The 18,397-nt window shown below is 54.0% G+C and overlaps 2 protein-coding genes across 2 annotated transcripts in view; one reads left to right on the forward strand and one right to left on the reverse strand.

Annotated features, from left to right (window-relative positions):
- Nucleotides 1-18,397, forward strand: part of TCTE1 (t-complex-associated-testis-expressed 1) — a 196,656-nt gene that overhangs the window by 109,030 nt on the left and 69,229 nt on the right. The window lies entirely within an intron of this gene.
- Nucleotides 574-18,366, reverse strand: CAPN11 (calpain 11). The gene is made up of 22 exons (XM_019457272.2): nt 18,317-18,366; nt 12,132-12,385; nt 11,684-11,753; nt 9,504-9,622; nt 8,553-8,686; nt 8,200-8,368; nt 6,867-6,950; nt 6,676-6,761; nt 6,362-6,436; nt 6,045-6,205; nt 5,734-5,903; nt 4,052-4,063; nt 3,504-3,715; nt 2,939-2,978; nt 2,772-2,840; nt 2,632-2,689; nt 2,426-2,490; nt 2,083-2,151; nt 1,548-1,626; nt 1,335-1,451; nt 806-864; nt 574-715 (listed from the first exon to the last, which is right to left on the reverse strand). The coding sequence occupies exons 1-22, from the start codon at nt 18,345-18,347 to the stop codon at nt 689-691; spliced, it is 2,160 nt and encodes a 719-aa protein (XP_019312817.1). The 5' UTR covers nt 18,348-18,366; the 3' UTR covers nt 574-688.

Raw genomic sequence — 18,397 nt, forward strand, 5'->3', positions numbered from 1 at the left:
CCAAGGGCCCCTAACTTTGCCCAATGCCCTGTCCTCAGATGCTGCTCCTTGGTACCACGTCTGTACGGGTCCTCGGGGAGGGACCGTTGTGCCTTTAGCGTCTCTGGTACTGCCCATAAATGTCAACAGCGCCCTCTAGTTTTTGTAACAGTCACACATGCCTCCCTGGAAGTAGGGGTGAGATCACTCTAACTGAGAGCTCCTGGAGCCCCTCTTTGGTGCTGGGGAAGTGACTTCCACCCCTGCCAGAATTTTCTTGGCATAGAAGCACGGAGACACAGAAGCCAGTGGCAATGGCTGTTTATTATAACAATGCCCGCAAGTGAGGGAGAGAGAGGAGGGCCCAAGCTTGGAGAGGTAGGCAGTGGGTACGTGTGAGCAGGAAAGTATGGAGAGCCTCCACAGCCACTGGGGAAGTGGCACTTAATCTTCAGTAGAATATACTCAGAAAGGGAGAGAGACTGGGGGAAATCCAGCCACCAGAAGCTGGCTGGGGAAAAAGAGAAACACTTCGGGCTGGGGGGGTGGGCAATGGACGGCCTGGTGCTGGAGTAAGGGGCCCAGGTGCCACTACCTGGAGCCCGCTCCATTGGCAGGGAATGCAGAGCCGAGAGCAGTAAGGAGTGCCCTGCCCCTGAGCCCGGAGCCCCGCAGTGGTGGTGGTGGGAGCCGGGCTCTTGGGGCTCCCCTATCCCCACATGGTTGTCTGCAGCCACTGTGGGGAGGAGAGAAGCAGATCCAAGGCCGGTAGGGAGGGTGGGGCAGGATGGCTGGGGGAGCAGAGGGCAGGGGGAGCCGTGAGTACCTGGTTCAGATTCAAGCGAATATAGCCAGTGTTCTTGGGGTCCATGGATAGAAAGTATGCTGTTTGGGAGAGGAGGCAAGGGAAGGGGTTTGAGAGCCGAGTCTGCGGTCTGCAAGACCCAATCCCAAAGAAGCAGGAGGTCAGAAAGGGCATCAGAAGCTGTCCCTTGCTGCCTCCAGGCTAACCCTCAGCCCAGGAAGGAATTAATGATAACAACTCCAAGCCTCGCCACGAGCCACACACAGAGCGTCGCCACGCGTGAAACTCATATGTTCTGTGGCTCCGTCCTATGAGGGCAATACTGTTACTGCCCACATTTTATAGATGAGAACAGAGGACGGAGGCACAGAGAGATAAAGCGCCTTGCTCAAGGCACACAGCCAACAAGTGGTGGGCCTGGGATTTGAACCCAGATCATCTGTGCCCTAAAGAGGGGGATGGTTTGGGAGCAGGGCTCCTCACGTGGGCGTGTGGGAGGCGGCCAGTGGTCCCCGACCCACGGTGGGGAGTGGGCAGATGGCTGACTCACTGAACATGGCCTTGAGCCTCAGGAAGCAGCTGATGAAGCTGTCAAAATCCACGATCATGTTATCGTTTGCATACCTGGCCACCAGCACCTGCATCACCTTGTTATTCAGCTTGATGCCTGGGAGAGAGAGGAGTGCGGCGGGGGAGTCCAGCCCCCTGGCCACCGCGTCCTCCCTCGCTGCCCCCAGACCCTCTCCCCTGACCCCCTGCTAACCTGCTTTCTCAATTGCCAAGCGCATCTCATAGGAGTTCAAGCTGCCTGAGTTGTCTTCGTCACACTCTCGGAAGATGTCCTGAAGGGATAGACAGAGGGGGTGTGCATAGCACGGTGGTGGAAATAATGAAATACTTCAGTATAGTTAACCTACAAGGACTACCCAAGACCCCAGCGCTGCCTACACTGGCCCCCGCCCTGAGCGCCCAATATTCCTGTCATCTAGTGACTGTAGGGGGCCTCTGGCAAGGGGAGGGGGCTAAGACCAGAGTCAGGGGTCTGAAAGACCCACTCCCAACTGGGCCCTCTGCACCAGTCCTTTAAACTGATGATGCCTGGACTATACTGGTTGTTAATCTGACTAGCTAATGCACCAACACTCCAACAGATCCTGTCCTCTGTGTGTGTGTGTGTGTGTGTGTGTGTGTGTGTCTAGTCAGGGGCTCCAGGTTCTAGCATCGTCCTTACTAATCCCCATCACTCTTGAGGACCTCCCTTTCTCCCCGCCATAAACTGCTCCTTCAGTGTTTTTTACCGTCCATTTCTTGATTTTTTTCCACAGGATCTGGAACTCCAGAAGCCCCAGCTTGCCAGAGCCATCTTTCTGGGGAGGGGGGTGGTAGTCAAGGATGCCAGAAGAGGGAGTGAAGAGGGCATCTTGGGGCCAGGGAAGCAGAGGGGCTCGCTGAGTGGGAGACATGAGACCTGGGGATCTTATGTGGTCACTATGGTAACAGCCAGAAAAACTGGCATCTTTTGCTACCTCAGAGCCTAATCCCCGGCAGGAAGGAGGGCATGACTGGCCAGAGCGATGGTCACCGGGGGGCCAGGCTTGGGGGTAGGGGTGAGGGGTGGGAGAGCACTGGACAAGAAGATACATCCATGAGGTTGACCATACAGCGGCACACATCCAGGCCGAAGCCCTGGGTCCTGAAGTTTCTGACTGTGAGGGAGAGAAGGGGCAGGAAGAGAGAAGGAGTGAGTGGGGCATTGCAGGGGATGCAGGGAGCGGCCCAGGGTGAGTGCAAGCTGCGGGAGAAGGGTTGTGAGTGGCAGGATGGGGGGGGGGGGGTGAAAGACTCACGTTTGGTGACCACCTTGTTGAGCAGCTTCTGTAGCTCATACATGCCTATCTCCTTGTCCTAGGAAGGGCGACCATAAATCCCAGCTCTGGCACGTTCCCCCCATCCACCTGCTTTGGGTGCCCAGCCCTCGGCCTCGCACCTCTCCTCCTGCCACTATCCCAAACAAATGTATGAAGTCCTGGTCTACATCATTCTCACAGAACTTCTCCTGGAGGGAAAGGAGTGGGAAAGGGACCCAGTCAAGAAAGTTCCTTCACACTCCTCAGATGCTTCCTCTGGTCCCTCAACCCCACAGCCTCCCCTCACCTCCTGGAGTAGCTCAGCACAGTTGGCTTCATCCAGTTCCCTGCGCAAAAGTGAAGGAAGGTTCGTGGTTATGCGGGATCAGGGAGACAGGGAATTTAGTGGGGTGCTTGTGGGGAGATCGTGTCGTGTATCTGAAGCAGCGTGCAACAGGTTCCATGGGATCTGGGTTCTGATTCTGGCTTGCTACTGAGACTCCCCTTCCGTATGCCTCAGTTTCCCTGATTTATTTATTTATTTTTTTTAACGTTTATTTTATTTTTGAGACAGAGAGACAAGAGCATGAACGGGGGGAGGGGCAGAGAGAGAGGGAGACACAGAATCGGAAACAGGCTCTGGGCTCTGAGCCATCAGCCCAGAGCCCGATGCGGGGCTCGAACTCACAGACTGTGAGATCGTGACCCGAGCTGAAGTCGGACGCTTAACCGACTGAGCCGCCCAGGCGCCCCCAGTTTCCCTGATTTAAACTAGGGACAGAGTTGGGGAGGACCAGATGACGGCCCCCTGAGCTTGACATCCTACAGCTCTTGGGCAGGTGGTCTTGGAGCGGTGAGGTAGGGCTCCTCACCAGGACTCGCTGTGCTTTTCTGTGAAGACCCGTAGCAGGAAGTCGGCATCTCTGTGTGGCTCAAAGGTGGAGGGAATGATGACATATTCCCCCGGAGGCAGCCGGAGATGACTGCTCACCTCCCGCGAGTTAGTGAAGATCTCTGAGAAGCCATGGTCCTGATACTTTATGAAGAAGTCCTTCTTCAAGCGAGTATCCTGGGTGTTCTGAAACTATATGTGCCTTGGAGGTGGGTACAGGGCTGGCATGTGAGTATAGGCAGAGAGAGGGACCCCAAAAGTGAAGCTTACTGGGGCAAGTCTCCGGGGGAGGCATTACCACAAACTGACCAGTCCTGGATACCACCCAGCTGGCAGGTAACCAAAGTATCTCCTGCCCGACTCCCTAATCCTTGATCTCCTGCCCTGACTCCCATCCGGGGCCCCAACGCAGTAGAATCCTAACCCAGTAGCCCTGAGAGCCCTTGGCTGAATTCTACCCCTTGCCCATCCACATGCAGCCAGAGGTGGGGCAGTGCCTGCCCAGAATCAAGCCCATGTCTTCTGTACCTCCTTTGGGACCTAGGAAGAGAAGAGAGAGGAAGGCCAAACTCCCAGGATGGTGAAAGGGCTCAGGCCTGTAGAAGTCAGGCAGTGTGTGTGTGTGTGTGTGTGTGCACGCGTGCACATGTGTGTGTGTTGGGGGTGTTACAGCGGGGTGGTGGTGGTGGGGCATGGGTTCTGACAGCCAAAAGTCCTAACGTCAACATTAATAATCCCTCAGTTTTGGACAACAAAGCATAGTTTACACAAAGTTTTGCCAGGGGGAGGTTTTTACCCCTGCAGGTTAAGGATAGGAAACGAATCCCAAGAGGTGAGGTAACGTGCCCAATTTCACACTGCTAAAAAGTGAAAGAGCTAGGATGAAAGTCGAGGAGAGCGTTTTCCAGAACACGAGCGTTTTCCATGGAACACTCGTATCCTGCAGGTAGTTAACAGGTGATTATTGAAACTGACCATTGGACACAAATATGTTTGTAAAAAGGTGAGTTAAACCAAGATAAGTAGGTTGTAAGGGATCCTGGGTAGCTCAGTCAGTTGAACGTCCGGCTCCTGATTTTGGCTGAGGTCACAATCTCATGGTTCATGAGTTTGAGCCCCACATTGGGCTCTGTGCTGGCAGCACGGGGCTTGCTTGGGATTCTCTATCTCCTGTCTCTCTCTCTCTCTCTGTCCCTCCCCTGCTGTCTCTCTCTCTCTGTCTCAAAAATAAATAAAATAAACAAAAAAGATTAAGTGGGTTGTTGCCCCGTAGGGATGATGAAAACCCATAGCTGATGCCCTGTAGAGCCCCAGGTGGGAGGTAGAGTATATACCTTTCCCGAAGGACCACAGCTAACCTTGGAAATATATATATTTTTTAAATGTCTTGAGTGTTTCTTTATTCTTTAGAGAGAGAGAGAGAGAGAGTGAACGGGGAAGGGGCAGAGAGAGAAGGAGACACAGAATCTGAAGCAGGCTCCAGGCTCCGAGCCATCAGCACAGAGCCCGATGCAGGGCTCAAACTCATGAACTACAAGATCATGACCTGAGCTCAATTCAGACGCTTAACCGACCAAGCCACCAGGCACCCCTAATCTTGGAAATATCTTCAGGCATGTCTGGTGTCTGTTAACCTGGTGGGCTCCCAGCCTAGGAGGAGGGCAAGGCTTGTGTCTCTCTCTCTTTTTTTTTTTAAAGATGAAGTATCTTATAATTTTTAAAATGTTTTTATTTATTTTTGAGACAGAGAGAGACAGAGCATAAGCAGGAGAGGGACACACAGAATCCAAAGGAGGCTCCAGGCTCTGAGCTGTCAGCACAGAGCCCAATGCGGGGCTCGAACTCGTGAACTGTGAGATCATGACCTGAGCCGAAGTCGGACACCCAACCGACTGAGCCACCCAGGCGCCCCTTGGGATACCTCTTGGCTGCTGGAGTCAACGCTCTGGGTGGTGTGTCTGGGCGGGTGTGTGTGTGTGGGGGACACCTGGGGACAATGTGAAGTCTCAGAACATCTGGGAATCAGGACATAATCTGCTTCTGAGCCTTGGGGGTGTGAGCTCGGGTAAGTAACCTCACCTCCCTGGCGCTCTGTCTCCTTCCTCTTCTTAGAAGGCGTTACTATTCATTAAGGCCTCTGGCAGGGTCTTGAAGGGGGTGAGGCCAGGAGAGGGAGCAAGAGTGGCTGGGGGAGGTGTTGGGGCACCCACCGAGTAGATGACAAATCCAATGGTCTGCAGCTGGGCTCCGTGGGGCCGTGCCCGTCGCCAGTTCTTCTGCATCAGGGCCACCAGGCAGGTGCAGACAACTTCGTCGTCCTCTGGGTCGTCATCCCCCTCCGGGAGAGAGATCCTGAACTGGGGGTTGGTCCAGAATGTGTCTGTGGAAGAAGCAGGTCAGCATGGCTCTGCCCTTCCCAGGATGGACCGGCTTCTCGGCCACACGCCTGCCTCCTCGGCGGGGCCTCGTGGGATCTGCCGGTCCCCTGACCCCTTCGTGGACCCCGAATCCCCTCACCCACCGGGGTGGTTCCTGCAGCCCCCCGCAGTGCTGCCCCGCCGCCAGCTGCCCTCGCAGAAGGTGGTGTGCCAACAGCCCCCGTTGTCCCAGGAGAGCGTGTCAGGCGTCAGGTTGCAGATCTCCAGGAGCGTGAAGTTGTCCAGGAAGTCTTGGTAGGACATCCTGTGGTGGAGGGCGCAACGGCTAGAGCCTGTGGCACCGTCACACCCGGAGGCTCCCCCTCAGAGCCTCCCCATCAAAGGCAAGGGTGGGAGGGCGGCAGAGGAGAAGAAGGGACGGGCATGGGGGCAGAAGGAAGCCCACCCAAGCTGCACTGACCAGAACTCCCCATCCTCCCTCTTCTGAAGCAGCTGTTTCTGGGTTTCTGGGTCCACTTTGTCCCACTCGCTGGCACTGGATCAGAGACAGGAGGTGGAAGGAGAAAGGCAGGGCTCAGAAGGTATTTTGTTCCTCCCCAAGGGATTCCCTCCCCGCTGAACTCCTGCCGCTGGGGGTCCTGAGTTAGAGGGAAAGACACTAGGGGGGAGAGGCTGGTCCTGGGACGCCAGAGGGTCCATCTGTGACACTGCCTGGCTCGTGGGCCGGCCGTGCGCTCTGCCCCTCACCTGACAGTGCTGCTCAGGGGCACCTACTTGTCACTCCAGGCTCCATTCCACTCGATCCGGCCCCAGGGATTCCGGACCCGAATCAGGGTTTCCGTCCTGCCTCTGTAGAAGACCTGGCAGAAAGGGTGTGGTGGCAGGGGTGTGGCTAAAGGTCCGGGGCAGGAGGGACTGTCCTCCTTGTTCTGTGTCTCCAGGTAGGGTGCCCTTGGCAGACTCACATCATGGAGGCCGGTCACGGAGTAGGCGTGCCCTTTCACTAGCATCCTCTGGGTCATGGCCTCCAACTCACTGTCGCTGGTGACCTACAGAAAAGAGAGGAAAGAAAGGAATTCAGGATCCGGTCAGATGCACCAGGGCACCCGAAGAGATGTGAGCACTCTTGGGGTCCAGGGTTGTTTTTTTTTAAGTTTATTTATTTTGAGAGAGAGAGACAGAGAGAGAGAGAGGCAGGCAGAGGGAAGGAGAGAGAGAATCCCAAGCAGACTCCGTGCTGTCAGTGCAAAGCCGGACTCAAAACTCCATCCCATGAACCGTGAGATCACGACCTGAGCCAAAATCCAGAGACAGACGCTTAACCGACTGAGCCACCTAGGTGCCCCCTGGAGGGCGCAGCCGGTTAAGCGTCCAACTTTGGCTCAGGTCACGATCTCGCGGTTCCTGAGTGCGAGCCCCGCATCGGGCTCTGTGCTGACAGCTCAGAGCCTGGAGCCTGCTTCCGATTCTGTGTCTCCCTCTCTCTGCCCCTCCCTTGCTTGCACTCTGTTTCTGTCTCTTTCTGTCTCTCAAATATAAATAAACATTAAAAAAATCTGTCATTTCAAGCCTGTCATGTGAATGGATTCGTACAGTATTGAACTCTCTTGGTTTTCCTCACGCAACATAATTCCCTTGGGATTCAGCCAAGTAGTTGCATGTATTGGTAGTTCATTTCCTCTTATTGCCGAGTTATATCCCATAGCCTATGTGCACCGCAGTTTAACTATTCACTCCGTGAAGGACGTGAAGGACGTCTAGACTGTTCCCACTTTCTGGCTACTATGAACAAAGCCTCTATGAACATTTGTGTGCCGGCTTTCATGTGCTTGTAAGTCTTCGTTTCTCGGGGTTACATGCCCAGAGTGCAAAGGCAGGGTCGTACGGTTCCACCCTGGGCTCATTTATTTCTTTGAATAAATATTTGCTGGGTGTCTCTTGCATATGCCAGGCAGCGTCCTAAGTCCCAGGATCCGGCAGTGAATGAGACAGGTCACTGCCCCCATGGAATACGAAACTGTCGGGAGAAGATAGACTGGGAACAACTATATTGATAAGTAAGACCATTTCAGATCACAATACATGCTGGGGAGAGAATAAAAACAAAGTAGAAAGCAAAGGGAGGTAGGAGCAGCTGATTTAGAGTGGGAGGTAGGGAAGAGAGACCTGAGGAAGGGGCATTTGAACTGAAATGTGAATGAGAAGGGGCTAGTCGTGCAGCTACCTGGGGGAAAGAACCATCTGGGTGAAGGCAACCGCAGGTACAAAGGCCCTGAGGCAGGACCCAGTATGGCTTACTTCGATGCAGCAGCCCATGAGGGAGGATCGCTCTATGGCCTTCCTAAGAATCCTCAGCAGGTTCCGAGGGGGCTTCTGGAGTTGGAGGCTATAGGTCACGCCCCCTGTGAAGTCTTCAAAGCCCTCTACTGTGTTGCCCCCCGACAGTGCTTCATAGGACCCATTCAGCCTGCGGGCACAGAGAGGGCACTTTTATGCTCTGGGTTAGAGATGCCAGCTTGGACACGAGAGGGTGTGGTGAGGGCAGGAAGGGATGCCCTGACCTCCATCTGCTTTTTCCCCCGAGTCAGCTGCCCCCATAGCTGCCAGTTGTCGGGCAGGCTTGGAGGCAAGCCCAGGCTTGGGGCACTCACTTGGCATATGCCTTCTCGAGCAGGGCACTCCAGAACTCAGCGCGCTCAGCTGAGTGCACGAACACCAGCTTGCCATTCTTTGTGGGCAGCCGGTCATCCACCACCACGTCCATCCATTGTCCAAACTGCCAAATCTGTGGGCAGCAAGGTGGACCTCAGTGGGGCTTAAGACACGTGTGTGCCCCCGGCCATCCTACAAGCACATGCGTGCCTACTGGCACACACCCTCACACCCACCCCACCCCCGCTGCCGTATATGAGAACTGTGTTACACGAGCACCTCCTGGTGGCCAGGATCAGTGACACGCCAGTGTCAGAGAGCCCACTCCCCAGAAGGGCTGAAAAGTGAGTGAAAAGCTATGAAAAGCCTGAAGGTCACCCCAGCCTCATCTCCAGTTTCTGCCTTGGGCCCCAGAGGGACCCCACCCACATTTTGACCTTGGCTGGGCTTTAGGATTTTAAATTTGGAATTAAAAAAATTCTTGTGATTCTCAGAAATATTTTGCGACACGGGCAATGTGTCCACACGTCGGTAAGTTTAAAGAGCAGATTACCAAAACTATGTGACAGTGACTCCCGATGTCATACACACGCACACACATTCACACACATGCGTGTTTCTACCAACAGGAAGAGACAGAGAGGGAGAGGGAGAGAAGCAGGAGAAGGAGGGCCACCAACAACAGATCATTACTATCATTTTCTTTGAGGGCTTTAAAAAATTAGCTTACGTGATTTCTTTAGTGACCAGATATTTCCCTGATAATTAGACAAAAATCCACCCTAATAAATGTCATTTTTCAAAAAGAAAAAATGTAACTTCAAAGCAAATATAATTAATTCTTCTTCTTCCTCCCTACCTGCTTTGTCTCTGTCTCTGCCACACACACACACGCGCACACACACACACACACACCACAAAACAACTCTGGCTTTCAAATCATCCTTCACCTGAAAATGGAAAATGCCTGCATAGTTTTTCTTGAAGCTCTGCCCCTTGGGTACCACACGGTACAGCAGTTTGGGGCAGGTGGTGAGGGAGCCAATGGCAGCCAGCAGCCAGCAGTCCCCTGGAAAGACAGGAAGGGGGTTGCCTCTCCTGTACTCCCAGGAACTGACTCCGTGGCCCCCTCCCTTAGCCCTGTCACTAAGAAGTGTTCAGGAAGGGGGGCGCCTGGGTGGCTCAGTCGGTTAAGCGTCCGACTTCGGCTCAGGTCATGATCTCGCGGTCTGTGAGTTCGAGCCCCGCGTCGGGCTCTGGGCTGATGGCTCAGAGCCTGGAGCCTGCTTCCGATTCTTTGTCTCCCTCTCTCTCTGCCCCTCCCCCGTTCATGCTGTGTCTCTCTCTGTCTCAAAAATAAATAAACGTTAAAAAAAAAATAAAAAAAAAAGAAGTGTTCAGGAAAGAATCTAGTAGGGAGAAACAGGGCTGAAAGAACAGGCTCTGGGGTGGGGGGGAGGTGAGCCTCTTTACCTTCTGTATTACAGAAGAGATTCACAAATTAGAGCTGGATGCTTTTGTTTTCAGATTTGGGGAGGAGGTGTTTGGCTTTCGTCTTGCTTCTCACTCTGGGATCTACTTTCTTTGGGAGAGAGCCAGTTTTCTCCCCCCTCCCCGCCCCCCTGAACAAATCCAGTCACCTTCCCCCATGCCCTGCCTCCTTCTACTTCTACGCCATGATTACATTAGTGTAGCAATCAAGATATCTCTCCCTGGTATCAGTCACATAACACCAGACACCCAAGGGGCTTAGGCTGTAGCCCAGCTAGGTCCCCAGGGCTAGGCATTGATGGGGTACAGGGGCAGTAACTCTGGTTTGAGGTCACCCATCGAGTACTCTCTCGGTATCTCAGATGTCCTGGGGTGGCCGTGGGGCAGGGTGGTAGCCTGAGTGAGTGTCCTGGGCCAGGCTGAGGCTGAGGGTCTCTCGGAAAGCTACTGCGATTACCAATGGCTTCCTAGTTGCCTGAGGTACCCTTAGTGGGAGGCAGAGGATGGGAAAAGGAGGGTTAAGGACACTCCAATCTTCCATTGCCAAAAGGACACCTAAATAGAGAGAAGCCAGGTCACTTCCTGTGGCCCAGTAAGCCACGGTGACAGACACGGGGCCTGAGGTCTCCTTGGTTTCTGCCCTGCCTACAACTTGCCCTTTTCTCTGCCACAAATACGACAGAACTCAGCCCCAGAGGAAGCCCATACTGGTCTTGTCCCTGAAAATGCGATGAAGGGTTTGGAGGAATCCTTCCTTAAGGAGGAAGATATCCCTTGGGCTTGTCATGGGAGCCCATGGGAGAGGGGGCTGAAGAGCCTAGTGCCCCTTTACTTAATACGTCAGACTAAGGAAGTTCTGGAACCGGCACTGGCTTAAAAATATGTCCACAAGCTCTTTGACAATCCTCTCAGGAGGTGGAGTCTAATTCCCTTCCCTTGAGTGTGGGCCAGATTTTGTGCTTGCTTCTAACAAATGGAATGTGGTGGAGGTGACCGCGTGTGTTCTCCTGAGACTAGGTGGTAAAAGGCATGATGGCTTCCTCTTTGTCCTCTCCCTCATATCATTCCGTCTGGGGAAATCCGTTACCGTGTTGTGTGGACACTCAAGCGGCCCTATGGAGAAGACTACATGGAAGGGAACTGAGGCCTCCTGGCCCGTGAGTGCGCCATCTTGGAAGTGGATCCTTCAGCTCGCGCGGAACCTTCAGGTGAGCACAGCTCTGCCTGACATCTTGACTGCAGCCTCATGAGAGACTCTGAGCCAGACCCACCCACCTATGCTTCTTCCAAATCACTAACCCACAAACACGGAGATGATAGGTATTTGTCGTTGCCCGGGGCAGTTTATTGTGCAGCAATGGGTCACTAGTATACCACCCAGCTTATTCCCAGACCCAGCTAGCAGCGGGAGGGGCTGGGATCAGACCGGGGGGGGGGGGGGGAGGTAACAGGAAGAACATACTTGACAGTCTCATTATCCTCTTCACAGAAACAGAGGGGCAGGGAAGCAGGAGAGGTTGTCTGAATCTAAGAGTCCCAGCTTCCCATCCTCAAAAGACACTCTGGCACTCCCCCTACCTCAGCCTTCTTCCCCGATTCACCCCCTCCCCCCCGACCGGCTTTTTTGCTCCTCACTCACCAAGTACACCCTGGCAGATGTCTGTTGGACTGATCCCATTCATAATGAAATGAGGATTGCTTGTGATTTCCTGCAGTAAAGGAATAAAGGTCTTAGAGGGTGCAGGACATGCCCCGCCCCCCTCCCCGGAACCTCCATCTCGCCATTCCCGGGGCATGATGCCCACCTCCAAGTTCTAGGGGAAAACAGGGTGCAGGAGGGCACAAGACCAGTTTGACGTAGTTGTCGGATGTGATAGCAAAGGTCAGTGAGTGACTTTCCCAGGGGTTATCTGAGAGGTTTTGCTTAAGCATGTCCAGAACTGTCTCCAGCCCTGATGGAGGTGGAGACTAGTTCCAGGGCCAGGATTAGGGAGGTTGGGAGATTGGAAATGTCAAAGTGACTGGGACATTGTTACAAACAGCCCTCCACCCCGAAGATGAGTCATGCCTTCCCTCCCAGTACCCACACTGGGCCTCTGCCAGGAGATGTTCTGCACGCTTTTGGAGTTGGGACCCAGCTCCTTGAAGCCCAGGGACCTGGGTTCGGCAGGGAAAAAGGAGTCCTCGAACAGCTCCCCCTTCCTCAGACAGGTTGCTTGCAGGTCCTCAAAGCTCTGGTTATGGAAGTTCTGGGCGTTGTGGTGTTGGCCCATGCCCTTGGCTTTGAGTCGGCAGTGGGTGATGTGAGCCGCCATTCCCTGATTGGTGAAAACCGCCTCCGCTTAATAATGAAAAGACAAACAACCCAATTAAAAAATGGACAAGGGATCTGGACAGATTTCTTTTTGAAGATATGACCAACACTCATGTGAAAAATTGCTCAACACCACTGGTCGTCAATGACAAATGCAAATCAAGGCCACAGTGATACACCCCTTCGCACCAGCTAGGATGGCTATAATAAAGAAGACTGATAATAACAAGTGTCGGCAAAGATGTGGAGAAGTTGGAACCTTCATACTTTGCTGGTGGAAATATGAAAGGGTGCTGCCACTTTGGAAAATGGCCTGGCTCTCCCTCTAACAGTTAAACATAGAGTTATTACCATATGGCCCAGCAGTTCCACCTCTAGGCATTTACCTGAGAGAAAGGAAGATATATGTCCGTACAAAAACTTGGACACAAATGTTCATTGCATTATTCCCAATAGCCAAAAAGTGGGAGGAGACCCCAAATGTCCAGCAGCTGATCAATGGGCACAAAAAATGAGAAACAGACATCCAACGGAATATCATTCGTACAAGGATATCATTCAAAAAGAAATGAAGTACTCATCCATGCTGTCATGGATGTAGGTGAAAGAAGGCAGTCAGATTTATATAAAATGCCCCAAATAGGCCAATCTACATAGAGATAGAGAGTAGTAGAAGGATGTGGTCTGAGTCAAACAGAGCCCCGTTGGTGCCAGGGCATGGGAGGAATGCATAGTGAGGAAAAGAAGGGGCAGCTACAGGGAAGGGCAGGAGGGTTCTGGGGTGTCTAGAGGTAAGACCCAGATTGAGCACACAGGGGGCTGAGTTCCACAGAGGCAAGAGCAGGGGGTCTTAGCTATTCGTCCTCCCTTGTTGACAGACAAGGAGAAGAGTTACAATTGCAGAGCTAACAGTGCCGAGTGCCTGCTCTGTGCCAGGCACACCAGCCCTGAGAAAGATCCATGCAATACCCTTAATTACTGGAAGAGGAAGCAGGGACCTGGAGGTCAAGGAATTTGCCCAAGGTCACGGGGTGAGGGCTGGGCATGGGTCTAAGTCTGACTGCAGATCCCAAACGAGGCCTGTGACCTTTTCCTTTTTTTTTTTTTAATAAAAAATCTTTTTTTAACGTTTATATATTTTTGAGAGACAGAGACAGAGCCCAAGTAGGAGAGGGGCAGAGAGAGACAGAGGCACAGAATCCAAAGCAGGCTCCAAGCTCTGAGCTGAGCTTGAATCCATGAGCTGTGAGATCATGACCTGAACCAAAGTCAGATGCTTAACTGACTAAGCCACCCAGGCGCCCTGACCCATGACCGTGACCTTTTCCTGATGCTACCTCCTAGAGGGAGGCCCCTCTCCTCAGCGGGGAGTCCCGTGGAACTAGCACCATCTTCCCATCTTCACCAACTAAGGGGATCACGGGCCACTTGTGGCTAAATTTATCTGAGGCCTCTTTACTCTTCACGCTACCCCAACCAAGCCAACCCATTCCCCTGTCCCACATCAGCGTCTCCTTGGGACTTCTCTAGGTCCGGTAACGCTCCTGTTGTCTCCCCCTGGAGCCTGACAAACCCAAGCCAGGCTGCCACCTAGAGGCCCAGAGCCTTCCTGCACAGGCAGCCCCTGTTTCTCAGCTGTACCAGATGGTTCTTGCCTCTGTGCCTCCGCCCGGGGTCATTCCTGATCCCACGCACACACCTGGTGCACTGGGGACAGTCCTGCTCAGTCTTCCAGTCCCTGCTCAATGCCATCTCCTTGGGGAAGCCCTCCCCTAACGTGCCCAGAGTGTGGGGCCGCCGTCAAGTCTAACGCTTTCGTTTGTTGTGACACCCATCACTGCCTGCCTGCTGAGTTGACTTGTCTGTGAGCTCTCAAGGGTGGACATGGGGGCTCCTCTGTCCACTATTAGGTTCCATCTGTCTCTTGGGGCACCTGCATGGCTCAGGCAGGTAAGCATCCGACTCTTGACATCGTCTCAGGTGATGATCTCGCGGTTCATGGGTTCGAGCCCCATGCTGGGCTCTATGCTGGAGCCTACTTGGGATTCTTTCTCTCCCTCTCTCTCTGCCCCCCCACCCCGCCCCGTGCACTCACTCTCTCTCCTCTCTCAAACTAAGTGAATAAACTTAAAAAATAAAGTACAATGAACTCCATCTGTCTCATAGAGCACCTGGCCCCAGCAGGGGCTCAGAAATGCTTTCAGTGGATGAATGAATGAATGAACGAATGAATGCTTTGCATTGCACTGTAGTGATTTTTCATCTATGTTTGCAAATCTCTGTTTTCTCTCTCCTGCCCTGACCCCCAGCTCCCTGTCCCTCTTTGGTCCCTGACATACTATACACTTTATTTATTATTTGTCTCCCTCACTAGAATGAAAGCTTAGGAGAGCAGGGGTTTTTGTCGTTTGTTTGCTGCTGCATTGGGCACATAGTAGGTGCTCGATAGATGTTTTGAATGATGTTCCCCAGTGCTTCTAGAAGGGAGGAGCATCTTAGTTTCTCCCTGTGAAGGGATAGATGGTCATGTGGCTCATCCCTGGGACCCTCCACTCCATTAGGGAGAATCCCCCCGAAGAGCTGACCCCAGAGCAGATGCCTGGTAAATGGAGGGACCTACAGACTTCCACCCACCACTGCCATGGGCCATGCCTGGGCTGGGGACAAAAAAGAGCTCACCCCAGCCTAGGGAAGACAGAGCGTTGGTGCAGGCGATGAGCAAAGTCCCTGACCACAGCATAAAGGCTTCTCTGGGGTCCCCCTTTGGGGTCCCTGGGGCCTGGAGTTTCCTGGCCCCCGGTGAGAAAAGTCCATTGGCTGTAAGGATTAGAATGAGTTTGCTGAATGGAGACTTGGGACCCTGTCTTTTGCTTCTTCCACAGAGCCTATGGTTTGTGACGAGAAGATACTAGGAATCTCCCCCAGGTGTAAAAGTAACTAGCACCAGGGCGCCTGGGTGGCTCAGTTGACTGAGCGTCCGACTCTTGATATCGGCTTGGGTTTTGATCTCGGGGTCGTGAGTTCAAGCCCCGCACTGGGCCCCAGAGCTTACTTAAAAAAAAAAAAAGTAACTAGCACTTACAGAGCAGTTATAAAAATAATAGTTAACAGTGTTTGAGGACTCAGTGCGTACCCGACATGGTTCTAAATGCTTTACCTGCATTACTTCAGGGAATCCTCATAACGCTGTTGGCTGGGTTTGTTATTATTATGTCTCCCTGCTACAGGGGGGAGAACCAAGGCCCAGAGAGGTTGAACTCCCTCAAGGCTGGATACCTGGTGGGCAGCAGAGTCAGTGAGGGTCATACCTAGGCAGGCTGGTCCATGCTCCTACCCATCACTCGCGGCTTAGTCTTCCTCCACTTTCCTACAGCCTCTAGGCGGTCTTTGTGAAGTCACCTCCCTTTAGGCAGCTGATTCCTCTTTTGCAGCCCTGGGCTGCCCCATACCAGAGTGGATAGCTGTGTGACCTCGGGCACGCTGCTTTATGTCTCTGAGCCTTGGTTTTCTCATCTCTCTAAAGAGGCCGTCATATCCTACCTTGCAGGGTGTTTCAGGATTAAATGGTGCAACAGACATGAAAAAGGCTGGCGTTCACGAGGCGCTCAGAAATTGTTGGCTGCCTTCTCGCTGACCCGGCTGGGTAGCTAGTATTTATGGAGTTCCTCCTGGGATCATATAGCACCCCTCCTCCCTCCCAGGACTCAGTGATCATAAGGATGCAGGAACACTTGTCCTCTATATGTTGGGATCTTCTGTGAGCCTGTCTGTCTCTGCTGCTCCGTTTGCGGTCCTTGAAGCAAACTGTAGCTCGTCTCAGCCACATTTTCGGAGCATGTATTCTGTGCCGGGCACCGAGGAGTCAGAAGCGAACCCACCCCTGCATGGAGCTCTGAGAGGACCCTCCTCCGACTATCCTCCTTCAGGTTCAGCTTCATGGGCCACAGAGGCAGGGAGAAGGTGCCAGGGAGAGAGGCCACCAGGTCGGGTGGGATAATTGGGAGGTTCTTGGGGAGAGTGACTGCCCCCTTTTCCCTCCTCTAAGTTCACTCCACTCCCCTAAGGTGGGGTGAATAAAGGGGTGTGTTGGGGACGCAGGGGAAGAAGTGGCTAATTTCTTTGCTCAAAGAGCAAGGGAAAGACTTAGAGGGAGGCCTGTGGTGGGGGGACAAATCTTGGGGGGTGAAGAAGGGGTCCAGATGAAGAGGGTCCAAAGAGGCAGGCGGCAGAACATCCCTGAGGGGGACCCTCAAGGGGACACGCCCGTTCCCTGGGGGAGGCCCAGGTCCGCAGAGGTACAGGAATGGTACGAGCCCATCAGCACCTACCTGGGGAATACAGCATGCTGGTGGCTAGCGTGATGCTTGACAGTTGAAGGTTCTAGGTGGGGAGGGGGAGGGGGAGGGGAACCCCACCCCCACCCAGAACTCTCCAATTGCAGTGGGAGTCCCAGGGCAGTGGCATCCCTGAGGACTGGTTTTGTCTCATCACCTGGCCCTTACCCCGAGTCGTCAGCAGGGCAGGAACGACTAGGCCCATCTGACCTACATCTAACTTAGAGCCTGCCTGGAGGCCTTAGGGCGGTGGTCCTGAACCTGTGAGATAGTGCCCCAGGGACCACTTAGCAATGTCTAGAGACATTTTGGGCTGTCATAACTGGGGACCAGGTGGGTGCTACTGGCATCCAGAGGGGAGAGGCCGGCGATGCTGCTAAGCGTCCCGTAGTGCTCAGGGTGAGAGACCGGGGGTGAGCGAATGGCCCGAGGTCATTCAGACAGTGAGGTGAACCGCTCTGTGCCCTTCCACTACGAGGTCGCCTTAGGTCGACTCTGACTGATGGCAGTGAATGTACTGGGCTCCCCCTGCGGGTCTAGAAGGACCACAGGAGGTGCTGGTGTCCAAGAACACTGGAGAACCCCAGGGGGCAGGCCAAGGCTGTGATCATGCCCTCCGATCATCACCCAGCCTGAGAAGTCACTTCCCACCATTCTGTCGCCAGCTTCACTTCCTGTGTACCAAGTCTCCCGGGTCTGAGCGTGTTACTCAGTTGGCTGGCGGGGAGACTTACACAGACACACACTCCACCACAGTCGTCACCAAAAACGTCTCCAGAGCGGGTGACAGACTCGAGCCCTGGCGGGTGGGCTAGGGGCGTGGGCAAGCTGAGACACAGACAGACAGATAAGCCTGGCGGTGGGAAAGACAGGCAGATGGCCAGAGCAACGCAGTAAAACAAGGCATGAAGGGATAGGAAGCTCTCTGGCCCAGGGGTGTCTAGACTTCTCAGGGCACTTTGGAAGAGTGAGGACTGGCTTTGGTCTTCTCCTCGGGCTAGCCCTACGCCTCCAGGGGTCAGGCAGACGGTGAGGGCCGGGGAAGCCAGGATCTAGGGTGCCCTGTATAGCAGAAGCCAGCTGCCCTCCTAGGCTGGGTGAGGTGCAGTGCTGAGCCCTTCTGCCGGCTGGGATTGGCTGCCTTCCACCCTGCAGAACAGCCTAGCTCTGCCCAGCACCCCTCTCCCCAGGGCTATCTCCCTCAGGCCCTGAGGTCAGGTCCCCAGGCCTGCCTACGGAGTCCTGCTCCTGTAGCCTTCTCACGGTCTGGTCTTTCTGGATCAAGAGGCCAGGTTTTCTGGGATGGGGAGGGGTTCTCTCTGTTCCCTGAGGTTTATTTTTCTAATGGCCTCTGGGGCTTCCCTCATACAAGCCTTTCTCACAGATAGCTGTGACAGTGGGGTGTGAGGTCCCTCTCGGCTCCTCGACTCCAACCTTTCAGTGGAGACAGGAAGAAGGGGTCCTGTGGGTCTGGCCATCAGTGGACCGTCTGGGGAAGAGGCTCATCTGCTCCTAGGGAGCCTCCAGTCCGATGGGAGAGTCACCCTCGAGGGGACATGGCCTCTTCCCTGGTAGGGGGCGGGGAGGCCCTGGTCTGTAGAGGTACAAGCCCATCAGTGCCTACCTGGGGAGTACGGCATGTTGGTGGCTATCATGGTGCTTGACAGTTGAAGGCTCTGGGTGGGGAGGGGGAGGGGAACCCCCA

This window comes from Panthera pardus, unplaced genomic scaffold, assembly GCF_024362965.1.
Source record: "Panthera pardus isolate Hobbes unplaced genomic scaffold, ASM2436296v1 HiC_scaffold_17, whole genome shotgun sequence".
NCBI classification, from domain to species: domain Eukaryota; kingdom Metazoa; phylum Chordata; class Mammalia; order Carnivora; family Felidae; genus Panthera; species Panthera pardus.